Below are 22,420 nucleotides of genomic sequence, written 5' to 3'. Positions count from 1 at the left end.
TTCCTTGACTGAAAAATGAAAATTGAAAAGATGCTTTTTAACATGTCATGACATTGAATGTTAATGAGACACACTGCTGACTTGCATTACATCAGAATTTTAGCAGCGTTGTAACTCCACAGTTTAAAGGCTAACAATGCAGGGCAGAATGTTAATGTGAGATATCTTTAAGTGAAGAGCGTGTTTCTGCAGTCCTCTCACAAACACAAGGCTGCGACACATGTCGCATACACAAACAGCACACGCACGCTTTTGTCTTGGCTTTTAATAAATCAACAGAGGGTGCAAAATCCAATTATCACTCCCTGCACCTCTTTCTAAAGTAACAGGAGGGAGACAGCAGGTTAAGTTGTTCAGTCAAACAGGTGCAAAAGTCAAACGTTTCCTCTGCGGAGAACACCTGCAGCAGTTTGTTCCACTCTGTCCTGCCCTCTCGCTGCCTACCACGCCCCGGTCCAAAGGGGAACACTTTAAATTGGCTGCATGGTGAACAATGATATATGAGGCATTGATTAGTAAGAGATGCAACAAGCTCGAGCTTATAAAGTCTCCACAGATTTCTCCACTATTGCTTACGTTCTTTTCTATTCTTCTTCTGTGTTCACATTCAAATACAACGCAGGGATTAGACTTTTAGTGGGGGAGGAAGGGAAAGCTTAAAAAATAAAAAATATGTAAAGACAGTTCTTGCAACTGCAAGTGTGCTTTCCTCATGAGTATCAAGCAGCCAGCCTTGCTTGGGCTTGCTGAATGAATCTCTAATGCTGGCGACCCCGGACGACCTCATTACCATAAAGCCCTGAGTTCATGCGTCATTTAAGGGGCCGTTCAGATGTTGCATCCTTTGGGTGCAAGACAAGCGCACTCTAAACCGGCACCTGTTGTTGCAACGCGCCTGTCAAGGTGGGAAAAAATCTCAGCTTTTTCCAATGCAGCAAGCGCACCGCAGGTCACGTGGCAAGAATGAACAAATCAACTCCTCAAGGACTTTTTGGTCCGAGGACGTCACGACAGCCAGTTGAAAGGTCAGCCAAACTGAAGATGGATTATACTCGCTCAGGGATACCCGGAGCTGTACGACCTGTCAAGTTCCTCCTATTTTGACACCAACAGCAGGAACAACACCTGGAGATATATTACTAGTTGCTAATTTCTGACAATGCTAATTGGTACAAGTGTAGTGTAGCGTAATCGTGCACCACAATTAATTACTTTAATTAAGAGGTTATGTTTAGAGTATTGAGGCTGTTTTAGAGCATTTATGCAGCATCAGTTTCCTGTTTCTCTGTGTCCCTAAAACAATATATATGCTTTTGAACTGAACTCATGTCTGCTCTATTTACTGCAACTGTCTCACAGTATGTTTCCCTCTTACGTACAGCTGCAGCCTTCTGTGTTCTATCACTGCCTGAATGCACTCAGTGCTTCCATTCTTCATTATACTGTATATGAGTGATGCGCAGCGTCTATTCTACATGTAGGTCACACACTGCCCTTCTGTACATATTAAATGTCCATTTATCTCTGCACCATGAGTGCCAGTATTTTTTTTTTTTTTTTTTTTGAAGTGACACTCTAACTGAAAGCCTTGCTTTGAGCATCAAGCACTCACTCTCTGGAGGCAGTTGTAAATGGGGGCTGTGAAAGTGGCCGTGGTGGGCTTGAATTCAAAGCAGGTTCAATGGATTCCAAGGGTAATACCTCCCGAAGCATCCGTAGAAACTGCAGCATAATCTCCTTCTCCTCTGCCCAGGTTTCCCAGAATGTGGCTAAATCCTCAAAGCTATGAAGCTCATACATTGTGTAGGTAATTAGTGATGCATTTTGGTAAAAGCTTGGCGGTTTGGAACGTGCCGAGCATTAGGATGAACTGCAGAGTGGTGACGGCTGAAAAAGTGATGTGAGAAGATGATCTTTACTGTGGAAATTTGTCACTAACAGAATGAAGTCAAGCCGACCACGTCCACTGTTCTCTGTTGTGTTGCTTGTTTGGTACTCAACAGGCTTTCACTTTAAAGAACGTCAGTGTGATTTCTCATTTTTAGCTCAGCTCATTTCCAGGTCTTTATTTCAGTCAAACCTTCTCTTAAAATGCAGCGTGTGAACAAGGTGGCTAATGTGGCTGCATATTTCATGTTCTGGGGTAATTTAATGGCACCAATTCTGTGATTGGTGGTGTCTAATACAGCTGGAGGACTGACGTGAAAACAGTCAACAAAACCTATAGAAGAAGCTTTACAAAGTCATGCTTCATAGTTGGTTGAAACATCCAGCTCAGGCAATTTTCAAGTTAGTTTCAAACTACTTCAAAGTGAAGGACCACGAAAATCGCTTCCTCTGCAGGTATGAAAAACAAACCCTCAACCAAGACAACTGGCACTTTGCAACACCTGTGCTTTATTCTCTGTGTTGCCCTGTTAGCACCCAGCCTGTGTATCTGTTTCTTCTTCTGCTTCGTCTGCCTATGAACACAATACAGCTGGCAGAGGTTTGGCAGGAAGAGCTGCAGCCAACTGTGCGAGCGATGCCCGCATGTGCTCAAGATACGTCCGCTGCGTCGTTAGCAAGAAAAGAGCCGCAGCGCTGCAAACTTAAAAGAGTTCCTAAAACTTCAAAAGGCAACGGACAACAGTGGATGTTGCATCACACACACACACACACTTGTACTGCTATCCTTGCTGGCCAAACTAAAAACTTGTTCTGGTCCTCACTATGCAGCAAGTACATGTGCTCACACACAGCACACAGGCCTTCTTGCGAAAATGAGTTCCTTCTTCAGCCCGCTGTGTAACCACCACCGCCACTTAAGTGGGTTAATAATGAACCAAGACATTTCTGTTACCAGCAGTTAATAATCACTGAGTGCATGGACACACACACACACACAGAGAGAGAGGAGGAGAGCAGCATGGGAGCTGCCTCTTCTTCTTTTCTCCCTGTTTCTTCCCTTGTTCTCTTATTTATGGCCCTCTCACAATTGCCATGGTAACACAACAAATTCTCCCTCACATATGGTCCGTACATTCAATCTTTCCTTTCCCACACATTAGTCAGTGTGTGTGTGTGTGTGTGTGTGTGTGTGTGTATAGGTGGTTGTACGGATGATAACCACCTCTGGACGAGGAGAGGAGCAGAGATAAGAACCGCAGGCAAAAGTGGGAGAATTAGAGGTTGTCTGACAGCTGCGAAGCCTCATGACCCAGTGCAAAGCCAAAGCTGCTCCCTGTATACAGACTTGTTTGAAAAGCACATCGCCACGCCTGCAGTGTGTCTGTGTGTGTATGCGTCTGGCCGCCATGGTAACAAAATTCTCCCGAGGAGGACGGACGTGTGGTGTGTGAGAGCATGAGTGTGTTTACAGTTCAGGTAAATGCCGCACGACCTAAGAAAGACACAAGCTTCAACGACGTGAGGAAAGTTCATACAGAAACTTAGTTACTTGACTTTGTTACTTGCCCTGCATACAGTATTAAACAGTTTCTTTACTAAATTCATTATCTGTATACAATGAGACTCCTTTTCACATTTCCAATCAATCTGAATGGAAAACCTGCTCATCTAGAAACAGTGTAAATGATCAGTATGTATGAAAATATTGCTATCACTGGATATCCAGACAAAACAAATGTGAGTTAGTTTGGCATTATGACCATATTTGGAGGGGATGGAACTGGGGAGGATACGCATCACAACACCTCCATCCTGATTGGATCCGACTGAGAGCCCATCGACATGCCATGGTGGTGACTTGTCAATTACAAGGTTGCCATGCCCTGAAGCACACCCTGATTTATTGACTATTTCACTCCAAATGGGTCCATAATTAACAAAATGAGCATCGTGCTGTATTTAAAAGGACGAGCGATTGAGACCATAAACTCATCTGGAAAATGTTTACTGAGGTAACAAATCAAGTGAGAAATAGGGTCATTTTTTCATGATCTTACATACAATAACGCTTCCTTTTTTCTGTGGTGTTGCCCCCCACTGGCCATCAGAAAGAGTGCAGGTTTACGGCACTTCAGCGTGGGATTCACTTCTCAGATCTGGAAACTCAGTCCACTTTTTATACTGTCTGTGGTTAGAAGCATTTGCAGTTGTCATGAACGAGGAAATTAGCCATGGAGAGCAAAAGTGTTTTTCTATCTGGCTGTAACATGTTTATTTATGCTGTAAAGTTGAGTATTTTAATATGGGGGGGGGGGGTCTATGTGGATTGACTCACTTTTGGAACCAGCCTGAGGAGACCATTTGAGGAACTGCAGTTTGTATGCCCCCAAGAAATAATATCTCATCGTTGCTGTATGTTCATGGGCTTTTTATGGGGGAAATGACAATTACTTGTGAAAGGAGCTCATGTTAACATAGTAGTCCTATAGTAACCTAGCAAACAAACAAAGCACAGCTGAGCCCGAGTACCTGAGGCTAAAATCCAGCGAGGACAGAGGACAGCTGGCTCAGGCCCGACAACACAGAACTAAGCTTTGTTCAATAGGCTACACGGTTGTTTCTCAGCACCGGTAATGCACCTGCAGGGCTCTCTTGATACTGTAATCTAACAAGTGAACACATCGACAACACGTTGGATGCACTTTGGATGTTGGGTGAAATCTGACATAATTAATGATGATATTAATTAAAGAAGAAGTTACAGTTACAGCAGCCCCTTGTCTTCCACTGTGAACTGATTGGACGTTGTAGCTGTTTACTTTCAGGCAGACAGACGTCGACAGAATCTCTCATTCACTTTCTCTGCCTGCTGACCTGGGACAGACACTGTGCGTTTGTGACTCGTGTCACAGCAATCTGCATACTAAACAAAGGCTGCAGAGACTTAAAAAAGTTCATTCCGCAAGCATTTCCCAGAAGTGACTTCAGAGTTGCATAAACCGTCCGTATGAAGTGCGAAGAGATTTTATTATGTGTGTGGGTTGGAACAGATGGACTGGTGTGCAGCGGGAATGCGTCTCTCCAATTGCAATCCGCAGTATATTAAAATACTTCGCCACCACTGGATGAGTTTGTTTACCAGGGGCGTGTTGAAAAGATTTTCATAAGGGGCCAGGTAGGGGCACAGAGGAGAGCACAGCACTGCTTCCACTTTATTTTCAGGTCCTTTCTCTCAGGTTTTATTCCTGTCTAAACTTTGAGTTCATCACATGGAAATCTGCTGCTTTTTACTGAGGGGAAAACTGTGTTTACAGGACAGTTTTGTGGTTGGCAACAGCTTTGTGACATTACACAGAAAACAAGCATGAAAACCCAAACAGAATATGTGAGCATGTTTAATCCCTACTCCATATGTAAAAGGGTATTTCTCAAAATGCAGCTTTTTCTGAGCACCTTGCCTTTTATCTGCACACAAACTCCTGCCAGGGTGAAGATATTCAGAAACTTCATTTGCAGAGGTGACGTGTAGACAGAGAAAACAGAATTTTCGACTTGTGCCAACACAGTTTGCAACTTGATATCGTTTGTTTGTCGTCAGAGTGTGCACCATTATCTCCTTTGTTTACTAGGCATGGTAGGACTGGAGCTGTAGCTGCAGGTAGCCTACTGGAAACAGCTTTTTTTCAGGCTTTCATGGCTTTGGAGTTAGGGTTGCTTCACCATCTATTGATTCGGCATGCAAGATTTTTTTTCATATAACAGCTCTTGTGTGGATGGGATTTCTTTTGATAGTGAAGGAGAAAAATCCCTGTTTTAAAAAATATCCATGTCCATGTAGGCGTAAGACCACATCAAGCTGACTAAATAACGGCCGCTGCCTTGGTCTGAATGTATTTTTACAACAATGAAGCACATGAAAATTCCACAGATCCAGAAATAAATCAATCATGCCTTATCTTTTGTCCCCTCTCTCTCACACACAGGAATAACCGCAGAAATTCACAGAACATCAGAATTCAGCCTTTATCGTGTTGCCTCAGGAAATGCATGTGAATTTTCGTTTGATCAGATAAATGAAGTCAGTCGGCACCTGCGTCTGCTAAAGTGTGGAGTGGTAAATTCTGCCATACTTAAACTAAACATTCTGGTGACCCGCAGCACTGCAACAACTTTTTACTTTGAGAATACACACACAGCCGAGCGCAGACCAGAGCGAGCTCTGATCAAAGTCCGTCAAAATCTACGTTTTGATCCACAGTACAGCATCACACTGGCTACCTTTCATCTATTCATCCATCGACAGAACATCAAGCAGCAGATCTTTTGATAATCAATTAATCGTTTAAGTCAATTTTCAAACAAAAATGTCAGTTTTCTGGTTCCAGTTTATCAAACGTGAGAATATAACTGCAAACCTAAAATAGGCAACAGATTAATTGATGATTAAAACAACCATCAGTTGCAACATTATCAAGAATGTACAGCGGAAGTATTTGCTTCAACTCTCTCCCCGTCGATGGCGTCTTGTACATGCTGGCGTCGTCAAAGCAGGAGAAGCTGCGTCTGTGAGCAGCAGAGGAGTCGTGCTGGCACACGATGCAACCTTCAGGCTTATGCAGCGTTCTCAGACACAGTCCACCTGAGCGAGTGATCCAACCAGGCGAATGTCTGGCTATGGCGTGCACACACATATGGTGACATACACACTCACACACACACACACACGCTAACACCAGCAGCACCGCTGTCATTCATTTACCGCATCCCTCCTTGTTAACGGTTAAAGGACAGATCTGTTAAAATCCACTGTGTGTTTTCTGCTCCAAGGTCTCAAATTCACCCAGAACAGTGCCAATAACAAACTGCACCGAGTCCGCAGAGACAGAAAACCGTCCAATCTGTCATTCACTATTCATATTTGTGGAGATGAAAACCTAAAGAATAAGGGCTCAAATTACCTTTGTGTTCAAACTCTGGGCCATATCTCTAACCCTTAATAGCACAGACATGGAGCAACCTTTTATATAATTACCATTATAAAGACCTTATTCTCATTCTGAAAACATCAGTTTGACAGCTGTACTTGCTGCAAGACAAGCAGTGAATGCACCTTTTAAAGATTCATGGTCATGAACAGGCAAACTGTAATCTACGGTAAAACAGTAAGGAAAATGCCTTTAGGAGGGCTCACTATCTTTCTATATTCATCTTTAAGTCCTGCACTCTCACCTCTGCTCAGACACTCTACCTATTACCCAGACAAGTCCCTGCAACCAAATGACCTTTTCTCACAATTCTTTTAAATTAATGAGTGGATAGGTAATACATGGCCGAGCACCGCCTGCAGCGTTATAAAAATGAACACTGTTAAGTTCTCCGCTGGATCTTGGCTGGATGTCACTTCCTGCCACGGTCGGCCATGAAATCAGAGTTAATTAAAAGCAAAATATCTGATTTGAATTCCACGCTTCTGTCTATAGGGTGGGAGCAGCAGAGAGGAGGCCAAATCAGTGAGGACAGTAAATGTTCACAGTCGGCCACCTCCACGTACGGCTTCTGCTGGCGCAGTACAACCAAGGAGGTTTATCTAGACTGATGCAATTAGCGCTGCAATAGAGTCTGACGTGATTAGAGACAGATCCTGCTGCAGGGTCTGTGTGCGATTAACGTGGCACCAGGCAGAACACTCGAACTCTCTTATGCAAATACTCTCACTAAATGTCAAGTGATATCAAGGAGCCTGCTGAGATGAGAGGGGAGGTTTATACGCTTTCAGAACAACAACAAATATCACCGATATGCACGGTGGCTTTTATTGTGAAGGATTCAGCGCAGCTTCGCTTGCATCAAAACCCTCATTTAAATGCTTTAAAGGATATTCGTATGCCTATTTAGTCCAGTCTCCAAGTTCCAAAGTAATGCTCAATGATTAAAAGCCTGGTATAGAAGGTCAGACTTTCAGTTAAATAAAAGAAGGTAGTGTGAGGGGAAATAAATAATTGATAACATATGTCTTCCGTCGGTGCAGAACAGAATGTTCTCGCTGCAGCAGCACCAGAGGCTGAAGACTGATCTGCACCACAAACGCCAGGTTGCCCTCTCTGGTGACTTCCAACATCCAGTTACACTACCAACCTGAGACACACACATGCACACGCTAAAACACACACACATGCAGTTTCACTGTGGCCTTTGAACGGGCCACACGGGAAAGGTCACCACAGAGTATAGAGAGTCCCACGCTTTTTTTTCCCCTTCTGTGCACCCACATTTTTGCTTGCTTTTCTTCAAATATTACTGACACAGTTTTTCCTTTTATTTTTAACGTCCTCAGATGGTGCACAGCTCTGGTTTGGTGCAAGGTTTTCAAGGCCGCATTAATCCAATCAGCACATCTGTCAGAGCGCCTGTGCATCATTGCAAGTACCCATTCTTCATATGACAGGCTAATCTGACAATTATTTTCTCCATTAATCATTTATGGCAGAAACTTGTAAAAAAAGTGCTCTTCACAATTTCCCTGAGCCAACGTTGAACCCATTCAATTTGCTGGGTTTGTTCGACCAACAGTCCAAAACGCAAAGGTGGACGATTTCCAGATGTGCACATTTGGCATTTCTGCTTCAACTGTGAGTCAGTTGATTAATCAGTTATCAAAAAAACAGCTGCCGATTTATTATCTGTGAATCAACCAATGGATTAATCGACCAGTTGTTTCCGCTCGGGGCGGAACAACAACAAACAGAAAAGAAGAAGTGAAATGAACTCGGTGTAAGAGTGAAGTGGTGTAAATACAAACATGATAAAGCACTTACTAGTAGAGAATAGATGAGGCCAGAGAGCCAAAAACAAAACAAATAGAGTGAAAAGGTTGAAGTAATTTGTTATTTTCTGGCCATGTCATCAAACTTGCGTGACCCCCATCAGGGTTGATTTCACTTTCATGGGGTTAAAAGCGGGTGAAATGCTCAGCCCGTTCACACACTCTACTTACAGCACGTTGGTGGCCTGCGGGATGTCCGCCGCAGCTGGGGCCCTCTCCAGCCCGATGCTGGAGCAGTTGACGACGCAGGACGATTGGGGCCCCGCCAGCTCGCAGCTGCAGTTAACGGGACAGGGGCTGCATGTCCTGCCGCCGTCCCCCTGCGGCCCGGAGCCCCACACCTCCAGGCAGCAGAGCGCCACAAGCAGACTGGGAAAGAAGCTAAACCTCGGGACGCAGACGCCATGTTTTCGCTTGGATAAAGTCTGTCCATTTCCACAAGGCATAGCTCACTCACATCGCATCGCCTCTGATGGTGTTAAGTCCTCTCAGTCTGGGAAGGATCTACAGAGACGGGACAAAGACACACACACGCGTCCGTCTTTCCTCTCATGTGAGGAGACAAAAGCGGGAAAGGGATGAGTTTTTCACGCCGTTATCTCCCCCTGCGTTTTCTTTAGTCTTCTGGTCGGATCCCCTTCCTCTGAAAATCTAACGGAGCCTCTCCACAATCCTTTCAGGGAAAAAAAAAAAAAAAGTTTGGGAGAACTTCCTCTCTCCTCCTCTTTCCACTTGATGCAGTTCCCTGCTCCGCCGCTAGGAGCTGGCACACAGCTGTCATTCCTCTCCTCAGGAGGAGGCAGCTGCACACACACTAACACTAACACTGTCTCCTCTCACTGAAAATCATTTAAAACAAGAGACACAAAATCTACTCAGGTTTGTACTGAACAAAACTTTCACATAAATCAGAATAATTACAAAAAGTACAAAAATAAAGAAAGAAGTTCATAAATCTATGTGTAGTCTTCATATTTAATCAAGTCTACCCAGTATATTAGTGGTCTTCTTTCTGTTAGAATAGCCATTATTGCACTAGGGAGCCTCAAAGCAAAAACTAGACTCCTGTTGACCCCCTGTTTGCAGTCATGATTTCTTCAGGAATATGTATCATGTATGTTTGACACAAGCCTGGTAGGATGAATAAGAATGCAAAGGCCCGTTGACATTTCAGTTGATATTGTGCTTCAGGAGCCACATATTCCAAAAAAAGTCTGCAGTTGATTACAAACCAATTAAGTCAGCAAATTCAATGTTAAATGACATTCGGTTTGGCCATTGGAGACCCTGAGGGTCTGGGCTCCAGGGTACAGGCAGGCTGATTTGGCCACTCGTTAATCCAACATTCATCAAGGTGCAATTTTTTCATCCATAAAATCCTATGAATATATAATTCCCACCCTAATCAACCGACGCTGACTTCACCAGTTAGTCACATGCTTCATCCCCTTAAAGCTGCTGCATTATATATTTTAAACAAGGTCTTTTTTAGGTTGGTGCAGACACCAGAGGGGCAGACACATCCAGGGCCCCCATCTCATATTCCACAAGATACAATAAAACACAGAGTAGACAGGCTCTCTCTATTCTGGGCTTCAACACCTTTATGTCTTTCTAATGGCACACAAACTGACACTGTGCATTGTCAGTGCATCTTTTTTCCTCTTGTCTACAATAACCAGATATCGTCATACCTGACGTTATCTGCTGTTCAGTTAGGCATAGCACTTTGTGCCATTCATTTGGACCATTTTCTTTTTTCCCCCCTTTGCTGTTCTCAGATGAGATCTTTGCAGAGGGCATGGAGGTTTTTCAGCTGCTAGCGCTCCTTTGAAGTCTTTCTCTGGCCACGTTACACCACTTTAAAAGAAACTCAGCGCGTTGTTGAGTCAAGTGAACAAGGAATCTTTCTAAATTCAGTTCAAGACAAATCAATTCAGCTTCACTTACATTTATAGACTCTCAATTGGCAAACCAACCATTGTGCAATTTTGCCAAAGCAGCATCATTGTGTGAGTGTGTGTGCGTGTATGTGTGTGTGATTCAGTATCTCTGCATGAGAGGAGCTACATGCAGGCTGATGAAAGTTGTACCCTGTACCCTGTAACCAAAATCTCGACTATGCATAGATTAAATTATTTAAAAGACAAAACATCAAAGTACAAAGTTCAGAAAACATCTGAATTTTTCAGGTGAATGGTGAGAAATCTCAGAGTCGTAGCTGCAGAGCGGCCTCCCTCAGCTACAGAATCTCACTGAAGTGTAGAAATGACACTGCTCGGCTGTGACTGGATTGTGAAATGACAGTTGTAAAACTTCACATCTTTTCGTTTTTAGTAAACAGGGCCCCCTCCTCTCCCGGCTCTTCTCTGCAGTATTTCCTGGAGCGGTGCAGGGCACGTGTTGGAGGTGTTTCCTGGGTATTTGACTTGGCCGGGGCCCACCCATTCTCCCTGCAGGCATCTGGTGCTCTGCACAAAGAAAAGAAGAGTCCCGCAGTAAATCTCGTGCTCTCTTATCCTCATTGGCACCGTTTCATTGCAGAGTTCATATCTGAGAAGCAGAACATGTGTGAGTGGAAGAGGGGCTGTACCAAATGTTCTAGGCCAAATTACTCAAATGGTTTTATACTATTCAGTGAACGACTGCACTGTAATCAATTTCTACTATTTCATAACATACAGTTTAATGCAACGGTACAGAAAATGCTCATTTTTCAGTTGTAGCTCATATAATCTGTGTCAGTTTGTTCCAGCTCTGCACTGAAGCTGCATGATTCTTAGAGTGAAATATCCAAAGCCACGACTCAGTGTGTGCTTTTTAGGGCTGAATCATCAAATCAAATGGAACTATTCTAAAAAGCTTGTGCCTCATTGATATGCATTGCCCCGAAACTCAGCTCAACATATCTGCTATCTGTTGAAATGCTGGGATCTTGACTGGATTTGAAATAAAGTTCTGTGGGTCTGAGCAAAGTTTGGCTGCACAGTTTAAATTTGTGATGTTTGGCCGCCTGTTGACAATGTGCAGGAAGAGTATGTGAAAATTAGAAGCTTTTTGACAAGAAACTACCTTTAAACTGTGGGATAAGTTTAAAAAGAAAGACTAAAGAAAACAAAATTATTGGTAGAGGGCTAAAAACCCCTTACATGCTGAAGTGCAGCGTCTCTGAAAGATACAGAGCCAGTTTCTATAGGGAGCTTTTCAGGCGCTCTTATATACAAGGAGGGAGGGAACTGACACAATTCATGTCAAGTCTCAAAGGGCTTCACAAACCCACATTATACAGAGACGCAAGCAATCAATCATCTCAGTCAGGAAAAGAGAAATCCTGCACAGGAAAACTGAGAGTGGTAGACATGGACCAGAAAGCTCCCTGAAGAGGAAGCATTGATTTTATAGCATGTTCAGGTCGGTTAGCTTTTGTTAAAGGTAATCAATGAATCTGTGCGGTTCTGCTCTTCTGATTCTTAACAAACTGTAACAACACAGCCATTGGTGTGGGTCTGGGAGGCTGTATTTAGGCTTTACCATTAGCATGCTAACATGCTAACAACAATAACATGCTGACGTTCGGCAGCTGCAATGTGTTAATATATAATGCAGGCCTCCATCTTACTCCAGTGTGATAGCATGCTAACATTTTGTAATTAGCAAAAAAGTACTGCTGAGGCTGATGAGGATGAAGCTGACACTTTATTTTACTTGTCCAGAGTTTCCTGGAAGTTTCTTGGAAAGAAATAGGTCATTTGTATCAAATGCTACATTCGTACCTGTGTTGGGTTTATAAGCCCTTTTTGATTTCCGGAATGTTATTTCTACCCAAATATTCATTGATCATTCATGTATTATTATAAACTTAATTAATGCGGAATTAAATGCTGCAGACAAACCTTTGACCTCCTGTGCCCTGACTACAAGACTATAGGCATAACAACTGACAAAACTGTCATTTTTCCCACACATAACTACAAATGATGTGCTCCTTTCTAGGAACTTTCCTTTTAATTTACAGATAAATATGAGTTCAATTCTAGGAAAAAAATAGGGAACCCATAAAGTAAAGCGTTATCTTAAATGTTACGTAGCATATTAAAATATATTCTCTGGCATATATGGATTATGGCCGCCCAGCATCTCCATATGCATATAAGTGTGAGTCCAGTAGGTGCTGAGTTCCTCTCGTTTTGACTGACCATTACAGGCCAGTGGAGCTGGCTCAGTCAACCAGTTTGTCCATAAGTATGAAACGTATTCTGTGTTTGTCTGGCCTGGACTGGTCCAGTCTGGGCTGGGTGAAGGTAAAATGAGCATAGCTCCTGTTTGGTTATGGGGAGGGTCCTCCAGCGCGGCCAGGAAAACAGCACTTACTGAGGCCTCTGTCTGTGTTATTGTAAGGCTACAGGAAGAGCGGGGGAGAGAGGGGGAGAGAGGGGCAGACGGATGAGGACAGAATGCAGAAGGAGAGAGTGAGGAGGGTCTGGAGAGGGTGATGGAGATGGAGACACGCAGTAGAGAAGAAGAGTAGTTGAGGATAGTGACAGAAGCCAGGAGAGGGTTAGAGGAAGAATAAACCTCATGTGAAAAGGAAGTGCAGATATAAAAACAAAAACCTTTCATTTCCCCCCAGCCAGCGGGTCCCATCTCGGGGAATGAGACTCCTACAAGAGGTCAAGAAATGAAGAGTGCAGTGGTGGAAAGTGAGCACATCCACTCAAGTTTAGCACTTACATACACATTTGAGGTAACATTTCTATACTACTTTGTATTTAGTTCACTAAGTTTCAGGAGGAAACATTGTGCTCTTTACATTTATGTAACAGCGATAGTTACCAGTGACTGCAGAATTTATTAACATTTCTCAGCAGAGTCGAGTCATTGAAATAAAAATGACTTTTGTCAGCACAAAACCATCGGCATTGAGAGTATGGCCGGTCTCCTACACGGTACAGGACAAACTGTGCAGAAGAGAAAGCCGTTCTTACGCATTCAGCCTCACAAAGACTTGGAGGTATTATTATTTAGTGAATGTACCAAGGTCAAATAACAGGCAGTAATCCACCAGAGGTCATCACGACATGCACTGCTTCACCTGCTATATTAGCTGGAGTTACTTCGAAGATCACAATTTTACATTCAAAACATGTGATCAGTTCATAGAGTATGTTGCATTGCTACAGATCAAACTATTAGAATGAAGCAGTTAGAATGAGCTTCACCTCCACCAACATTAAAATACTGCTTATGTGTTAATGCATAAATAATAATATCTAACATACTATACAATATTTCAACTGAATTAGGTTTATCAAATTGTATTTTTAAACAATGGTGTTGCTTCTTTTGAAATATGAGTGTTTTTTCCACCAATGTAGTAGATTATAAAAGTATTGCCCAGGTCGAAATGGGACACATTGATCTTGTTCCTCTTACTGTAGTATAATAATAACTAATATTTGCTTCCCAATTGAAAAATACTGTCATGGCAGCTTGTCAGGCCCCCAAAAACTGATTAAGATGAAATAATGTGATTAGATTTGGGGATTTTTTGATTGCCTGCTGAAAGAGACCTCGTGAACACATTCTCCTCTGTATTTATCTATTAATAACAACAAGTGGAGTGAATAGAGACAGATGGATGATAGTACACCTCCGCTAAAGCTCCCATTGTGTTGTAGCACCACCTCAGCATCCATCTATAAGATCTGCTATAGCTTCTCCTCAGGTGGAAAAATGACGTTCATTACCCAGCCTCCATGTGTGCTGAGCCAAGTGTGTGCATTGGTACCTCACATGTACAGTGTGTTCTGAGGAGTTTTTCTTTTTCTGCTTTCGCTGTCGCTGAGCGTGGGCGCATGAATCCCTTAGAGACATTCGACATAGAAAAATCCATATGATGGTATGCAAAGCAGGACAATAGCTACTGCTATTATTTGAGGACTTTGTGGTGGTGCTGTGCTGGACTGCATAATATTGAAAAATGTTTTGATATTTTGTCCATCTCATTTACATAAATGGAGGGACAAATATATTTGAAACACCTGCCGCCACTTGCGATCTGCATGTGAGCAGCGCTTGTGAAATGGCGTTTATAACTTTCAGCTACTTTGGGGATTCTGGTAATGCTAACCTTGCAGTTGCAAATAGCCTGTCCATGATTAATGTTTTCATGCAATAACCACTTTTCTATTCTGACCTCCTGTTTGCTGATTTGTCGGAGCTCGCCGTGACTTGTCTCGAAGAACGCTTTTCAGCCGACGTCGTCACATTAGACAAATCACAGTCATCCAATGTCCGCGTCACCTGTTTTTACAGAAGCACTCCAGAGAGCCACCAGTTCTGCATCACTGCAAAGAAAAGCCTCAGCCAGGACCACAGAAGTCAGTGTCAACAACATTTTGAAATTACAAATTGATTTCTTTTATAGGAATTTGTGTTGGAATAAATGAGTCTCCATTTTTCTGATCATTTATGTGATGTTAGACTGCAACATAAACATAACATGTCTTGTATTTACTGTGTTTTATTGCTTGCATTACATTTGACACTCTGTAAGTCAGAGAAACTTACTGCATACTTCTTTTCATACAGTAAACATGTACTTAACCGTCAAAATGATGTGATGTTGTACCACCAAGCTACAGCATGTATTTTATTGATTGTTATCGGTGTTTGTGTTGCTGCACCTTTTATGTTCCCTTTAAAATGTAAACTCTAAAGGTCATTTTCTCAAATGTTGGCAGAGTATAAGGCCAGTCTGTGCTGCACAATAGGAATATACAAAAAAGAAGAGAAAGCAGTTCTTGCTCATTCAGCTTCACAAAGACTTGGAAGTATTATTATCCAGTGGACCTACCAAGGCCAAACTGCAGATAAGTGCTTTACCTCCAGTATTAGGCCCCCTACTTTGGACCCAATAAAAAACGGTGAGCACAAGCCAATCAAGACCAGCCATGAGAAATACATATAGACTCACACAAAGAGGCTCAGGCAGAAAGAAATCAGAGGGAGCATACCTCCGCCAAAGCTGCACACCACTTAAATGTGTCTTTTTTAATGATAGAAAATGGTTTATCGGCACCTGGATCCAAAATGTGCGTCAGAATACACAGAGTGATATGCTGACTGGCTGAGGGTAAAACTTAGAAAAACGGGATGGAAATGGAAAAAATCGTTTCAACCGGATTCAAGCTGGGTTTTGGCGAGGAAGAAAGAAGGTCAATTATATCACCATCTTTATCTTGTTTTTTAGGAAAGTGGCAAATAGAGAAAAAGCGGGAGAGACATTTTGTATCTGGTTCAGTGGTTCATCTACTACAGTAAGTGACAGCTCTGAGAGCTTCTCTGTACTACTCCTCACACTGTGGCGCGATTCATTGATGATGCACTACTTTGTTCTGTCAACAAATCTGCATCTGCACTGGGTTGCTTGTTTTTTCACCTGTCTTCCTAAACAGCAGCAGAATATGAAGACTAATTATCTTCACTAAGGCAGAATATTTGGTGCTCAGTTGCTAACTTCCCCACTGCAGCACCTTTTGATTGTCAGCCCATTTGCAGGTGCCACATGAGTGACAGCTGTAGATCAGTTGGCCGAGCAGGTTTGACATTAATTATAGCATTCACTCCTCACCCCCTCCTGCTGAAGTGCTCTCAGGCAAGACATTAAGTCCCAAATAGCTCTAAATGTGTGTTTGAGGAAATAAATGTCAGTCGCGTTGGACAAAAGCATCCGCTAATTGAACTGAAGGAGCCAGTCAAGGACTCATTATCCAGTTTCACTGACATTACAGCAATACAGACGTTTGAGCATTTGAGGTGAGTCTCTTGTGGCAAGAACACTCATCAGCACTCCTCCTGTTGCTCAGTCTCCGAACCCATCAGCTATCGTCTGACAGCGATTTAGGCCCTGGGGGGCAATGGCCAGTATTTGGGGTTTTAACAGATATTCAGGCCAAGACTGCCTCTTCCTTGTGCCGGTCATTGCTTACAGTCTGATTAGCTGCTTGAGAGGCAAACGTAAGATTTTGGATAATCTCTGTAAACAGATGTCTGCATATGAATGCAGATGAAATTTAAAAAACAGCTAATAAAATGCTAAATTCAGCAGCAGATGGGTTCTGAGATTGCATTTTAGCCAAAAGGACTGTCCACCTGCATGCAGTCAAAGCTCGCTCTTTCATGATTGGTCAATGCTACCGGAAACAGAAACCAGAATACTTCAGATGCCAAAATCTTGTCCCTTGCCAACAGTTTCCGCATTCATACCCAGGTGGAAAAAATATATTCCACTTATATTATGCTTTCTGAAGAATGTACTAATCACACTTCATGCTAATTTTGTCACCTTCAAGTATAAAAGTAGAAAATCACAACTTTTTGCAAACATTAAGTGTACTGAAGTGAAAAGAATGATTCATCAGCATTTAGAACACACTATCATCATACACATAAATATACATAAAATCAAGTGAAATTAAAGTACACTGTAATTAAGCATGCTAATGGTGTATTACAAAGGACCTGAAAATAAGTCTACTTTTCATACGTAGACTTACGACCTATTTCTAAATCACAATAGTAGAAATAGTCATTGGAATGGATGGAATTTGTGATAGTAACAGCACCTTGTAGGCATCAGTGCACATCTTGCAACACCTCAAGGTACGAGACTTTAGCAGACAGTCAGGACGGACTGTGTGTGTTTCCCCTGTGATGAGTGCTCAGACATTTCTGAGTCCATCCCCAACTTACTTAGATGTCAAGTAGACATTACAGTATTTGATTATTTTGTTCTAATTATTGTTTTAATGTATGCTGTACATATATACAGGGCCTGCATTGCACAAATGAGTAAATCACATCAATTTTATACAAATGACATTGAAGTTATAATCTGAGGGAACAGCTCAACAATTTGGGAATTATATCAAGTAATAAATTGGAGTTAGATTTTACTGAACCTCTTTCCTTAACCAGTTTAATCATCACCTCCTTAAGTGGCCTTGACCAAACCATGGGCCAACCTCTTATCAAAAATAAGCTGTGGCTGCCAAATTTAATCAATGTGTTTCATTTGTTATTCTCAGACATGTTTGTATTGTTTATATAAAGCCGTCTGTGTTCTAACTGATGATTCTCTTCTTTTCTGGGTGGCCATGTTTTCCTGTTTTCCTGTTTATCTTTTATTTCTCTCACACACAAACTGCCCACAGGACAATAATGCCCTTCGACAGGCTGGTAAGGTCAACCCTCGGGCTGCGTGATAGCTTCACTCCGGGGGATTGTTGTGGAGATGGCCGTAAGATGTCCACCCTTTACCCACCTGACACTCGGATATTAACTGACGACCCTGTGTGTGTGTGTGTGTGTGTGTGTGTGTGTGTGTGTGTGTGTGTGTATCTAAGTGTGTTTATGTAGTCTTGCGGTAGTGGGCCGTTAGTTAGAGGGGGGCTGGGTTCTCTTCTTGTTGCAACCATGTTCTGTGCATAGATGGAAGGAACACAGAGAAAAAGAGGTAACATGGGAGACTGCAAACCAGCGGAAGTCAAGGCCATAGAAGCGTATAAGCATCATGATGTATCTGTTTTGTCTGCTGATACACCACGTGTCTCTGTGTGTGTGTGTGTCTGTGTGTGTGTGTGTGTGAGTGTGTGTGCGTGTGGATGTGTGCAGGGAGCGAGAGAGTAACAGGTAAAAACAGTCTGCTAGTAACACATTTTCAGATGACTCACCTTTAGAGATAATAGAGAAATGCAGCTGCACATAACTAAAACAGATAATAGCATGGCAGGAGGAAAAGTTTTTAAACAGATTTATAGTATATCACATCTCTTTGTGTGGAGTAATCACATGCATCAGCTCCTGCAGATAAACTCAGTTCCTGATGACTGAAAGATGTAGATTGTATGTTGTGGACGGAGTTATGTGAGCGTTACGCTTCGTCCCTGTGAATTTGAGAAATGTACTTCCTATAAATTCCCATCAATGTCTGCGCTTGGAAAGCTGTGTTCACAGGACTGACAGCATGGCAGGAGGAAAAGCTTTTAAACAGATTTATAGTATATCACATCTCTTTGTGTGGAGTAATCACATGCATCAGCTCCTGCAGATAAACTCAGTTCCTGATGACTGAAAGATGTAGATTGCATGTTGTGGACGGAGTTATGTGAGCGCTACGCTTCGTCCCTGTGAATTTGAGAAATGTACTTCCTATAAATTCCCATCAATGTCTGCGCTTGGAAAGCTGTGTTCACAGGACTGACAGCGTGGTTGCACTGGAAATCTTATTTAGTAGTGGTGAGCTGTCATTCAAAGCAATTAAAAGTCATACCGGCAGGAGCCTGCACGCTTAAAAAGAGCTTTAAAGTCAAGCCTTGGCAGTGATGAAGATGGCAGTGACATCCTCTGGGGACTGATCTTACATCTTACCACAAGCTCTGTGCAACAGAAGCAGAGACAAGACAACAAGGGTAAACAAAGGTCATTCCAATTTTTTTATTCATGAGGAATTAACACAACAAGCAGGCAGAGATATCTCTATTATCAACACACCAGCTGACAGGGTCAGAGCCACGGTCATCATGGGGACAGAGGACCATTTCTCTTGTCTGACATCAACTGTGATTTTTAAATCGCTCTTTATTTTCAACACGGCAGTTTATTTATCTAACAGGTTATTTCTTTAGCTCTGGACCGCAGCAGCTTCCAAAGAGCTTCACAGACATCACACAGGAAACAAAACCGGGGTAACTGTTCGTCACCTGTCACATGGCCTGTGCTCCGCTCTGTCCCAGCAGACAGATTGATGGTTTCGGCATGTAGCGGTGGGAGTCTCAAGATGCCCCAGAACAGATTTCAACTTGACCTCACTTTTGACACACCTTAATAGTTATGTCAAGGATGCGATAGATAGCATGCTTAGTGTAACGTTCAGTTACTTAGTGCTGGATTGCGTTAGCTTTCACTACAAAGAGACAGATTGTAGAATGCAGCCACGCCACAGACCTCGCAACTGTGGACGATGGACTAAACCAAACCATCGACAAAACCAGGAGTCCAAAACCACATTTTCTGGAAATCGGCTCTGGGGCAAGTAGCCTTGGTATTTGCAACATTCACAGCTTGGATTCATTATATATTTTTTCTTCCTCTTATAAATTAAATTAATACAAAGGGCCTTGCAGCAGCTTGTCGGCCAAACCTGATCATATTCAACCAATTTCCAGATGACCGGTCCTTCACTAAATGTAACACACCATAGATCAGACCAAAAATAGACAGATACCACACCTGTCCTTGCACCATGCCTCATGATAATAGCAGTTTTTGGATGAGTTTAGGCACCAAAAATACTTGGTTTGGTTTAGGAGAAGATCATGGTTTGGGTTCAAATAAGTATGTTTACGTAATTATGTGATGCAAATTAAGCGAGTTATGTAAAATAAAATCGGTCAACCTTGACTGAAATCTCATTTTGCTGGGTAAAAGTCACATGGGGACCTTTTCGCTCTTTATAGTCCAGCACCCGCCTCTCTTGATCCGAGCATCTGTATTTGAGTTGATTTTTCATACTGAGAGCTTTTTTTCTCACTCTTCCTTAGCTCTGCTTACATTCCTTTGCTCCCTCTGGATGTATACAGTACATAAGGCGTGTGAACACTTCAGCTCTTGAACAAACCTTGACCACAGGCTTTAGGGACAGCAGACATGGAATAGACCTTGACTCTTAAATGAGGCATCCTCTAAAAAGCTCTCTTTCCATCTTCCTGTCAAAGATATGCAGGTATCCACGTGAGTGAGGCTCTTTGATGATGCTTCCATCATTTGATTCCAGCGCCACATCCATCCCCAATCTATCCATCAAAAACACTGCTCTCTCTCAAGAACATGGCATCAGTGCTTTGTCATATGTGGCCTGTGTTGTCAAAGAGCTCAAGTAATTAACAATTCTTAATCTTCAAACCATTCACCCATGTGCAGTTTGATTTATTAGTGAGGTTCTCAAAGGACGTGTTCCCCTGAGTCAGACTTGAGCTTCATTTGAAAACACAAAAGCATAAAACAAGAGCTATGTGTGATGAGCTTTAAGGTAGCACTGTATGGTGAATATTTTGCATTTTCAAGTAATATTTTCAGCGTCTGACAGTGTTTCGGTGCCTCTGGTGTGTATTCACTGTGCCTGTGTGTGTGTGCACTTGCACCGTCCAGGTGGCTTGCAGTTCATGCTGAGCGTGAAGCTCATGTGAGATTGTGAGGCAGAGCTGAGTTCTGCATCATTATAGAATCTCGATGCTCCATTTTTTTCTCAATCACAGTCATTCACTACAGGCTTTCTGTGGGATACTGAGGCGACTGGTCTATACTCAGATACTCAGACTGGTCTATACTCAGACTCTATACAAACCTATAGAGCTGTTTTATTTGTGTGTGACAGAGTGTGTGTAGAGAGGGGCAGAGGGAGAGATTTTTCAAATCATGCTCCCCAAAAAAACTTCCAGCCCATAAATAAAACATGAGCTGTCAGATTTAGCCTGTTGACGAGATCATGTTTAGACAGAGCAGCCCTGTATAACAGGCTATAGTAATACCCATCCCCCGATTTTACATTTTGCCCTGTGGAGATCCAGAGGGCCAACAAAATCATGTTAAACTGTCCAAAAACCTTTCATTACACACTCTTTCAGCGTCTAATCTAAAACCACTATTGCAGAAGCTACGGTATGCCTGAACACATCAAAGTAAAACTCAAAGTTTAACTCAGAGTACCAGAACATAAAGATACTCCTTTGTAAGTAAATATTCTACAATCGAGATATTATTTCAGGTAAAGTGTTGAAGTAAAGTATTGAAAGTTAAAGCTGACATTAGACACAGTGTCTCCTGTCAGAGGGTTATATCATTATGTCATTGATATTTTTGGATAAATACTATTGGCACATTAGCATGTAAGTGATATTTTGATACAGCCGAGGTGGATCTTAACGTATTTACTTTACAGACTGTTTGGTGGCTTAATCTATAGCACCGCATCATAATTTATACCATGATCATTATAGCTTTGCTAAATCTTAACATGAATAATAAATGGTAAATAGCTGTAAAGAAAACTGTAATGCAAAAAAGTATCTCGATCAAGTATCTCAAAACTGAAGAAATTGACAAAACTGCAAGCAGGCTGACAGTAGTTGAGTAAATGTGACGCTGAAGCAGAAAACCACTGGGGCCCCAAGACGCCCGCTGTGTGTCCACAGAGCAGAGCTGCTCCTCTTCCCCGATGCCACGAAGACATTTTGAAGGGTGACGGCTCCAAATGTAACTCCTCTTTTCTTTCTCTTTCACTGAAGTCACCCATGATCAGACTGACGAGCCCCATTCCTCTGCGCCTGCTGAGTGTGATAGTCTCTCTCTCTCCCCCTCTCTCTCTCTCTCTGTCTCTCTGTCTCTCTCCCTGTCTCTCTCTCTACCAAATCGCATTAAACAAGCAGCAGAGCTGTGTGGGAAGAAAGTTGCGGGAGGAAGGAGACGCGCGGAGCTGCTGCGGACACATTCTGCTCAGCACCACGGACAGCGAACGATTGGGCGCTCGGACGGAAGCTATCCATCGATACGGGACACCGTTTGGAGAATCGGAGGATTGATTGACAATGAGGAGTTTAGTTTTCCACTTGTTTTAATCTAATCACACAGAGACTTACTCTCTGCTCG

The 22,420-nt window shown here is 42.6% G+C and overlaps 1 protein-coding gene across 2 annotated transcripts in view; it reads right to left on the bottom strand.

Moving 5' to 3' along the window:
- Positions 1-9,285, bottom strand: part of pkd1a (polycystic kidney disease 1a) — a 61,583-nt gene extending 52,298 nt beyond the window's left edge. For both annotated transcript variants that reach the window (XM_041965815.1, XM_041965825.1), the window contains exon 1: positions 8,885-9,285. In XM_041965815.1, the coding sequence (XP_041821749.1) occupies positions 8,885-9,159 (275 nt within the window). In that variant the 5' untranslated portion in view covers positions 9,160-9,285. The remainder of the gene's footprint in view (positions 1-8,884) is intronic.
- Between the last annotated feature and the right edge of the window lie 13,135 nt (positions 9,286-22,420).

This window comes from Chelmon rostratus, chromosome 3 (assembly GCF_017976325.1).
Source record: "Chelmon rostratus isolate fCheRos1 chromosome 3, fCheRos1.pri, whole genome shotgun sequence".
Classification (NCBI taxonomy): domain Eukaryota; kingdom Metazoa; phylum Chordata; class Actinopteri; order Chaetodontiformes; family Chaetodontidae; genus Chelmon; species Chelmon rostratus.
This window is presented reverse-complemented; position numbering and strand designations above follow the sequence as displayed.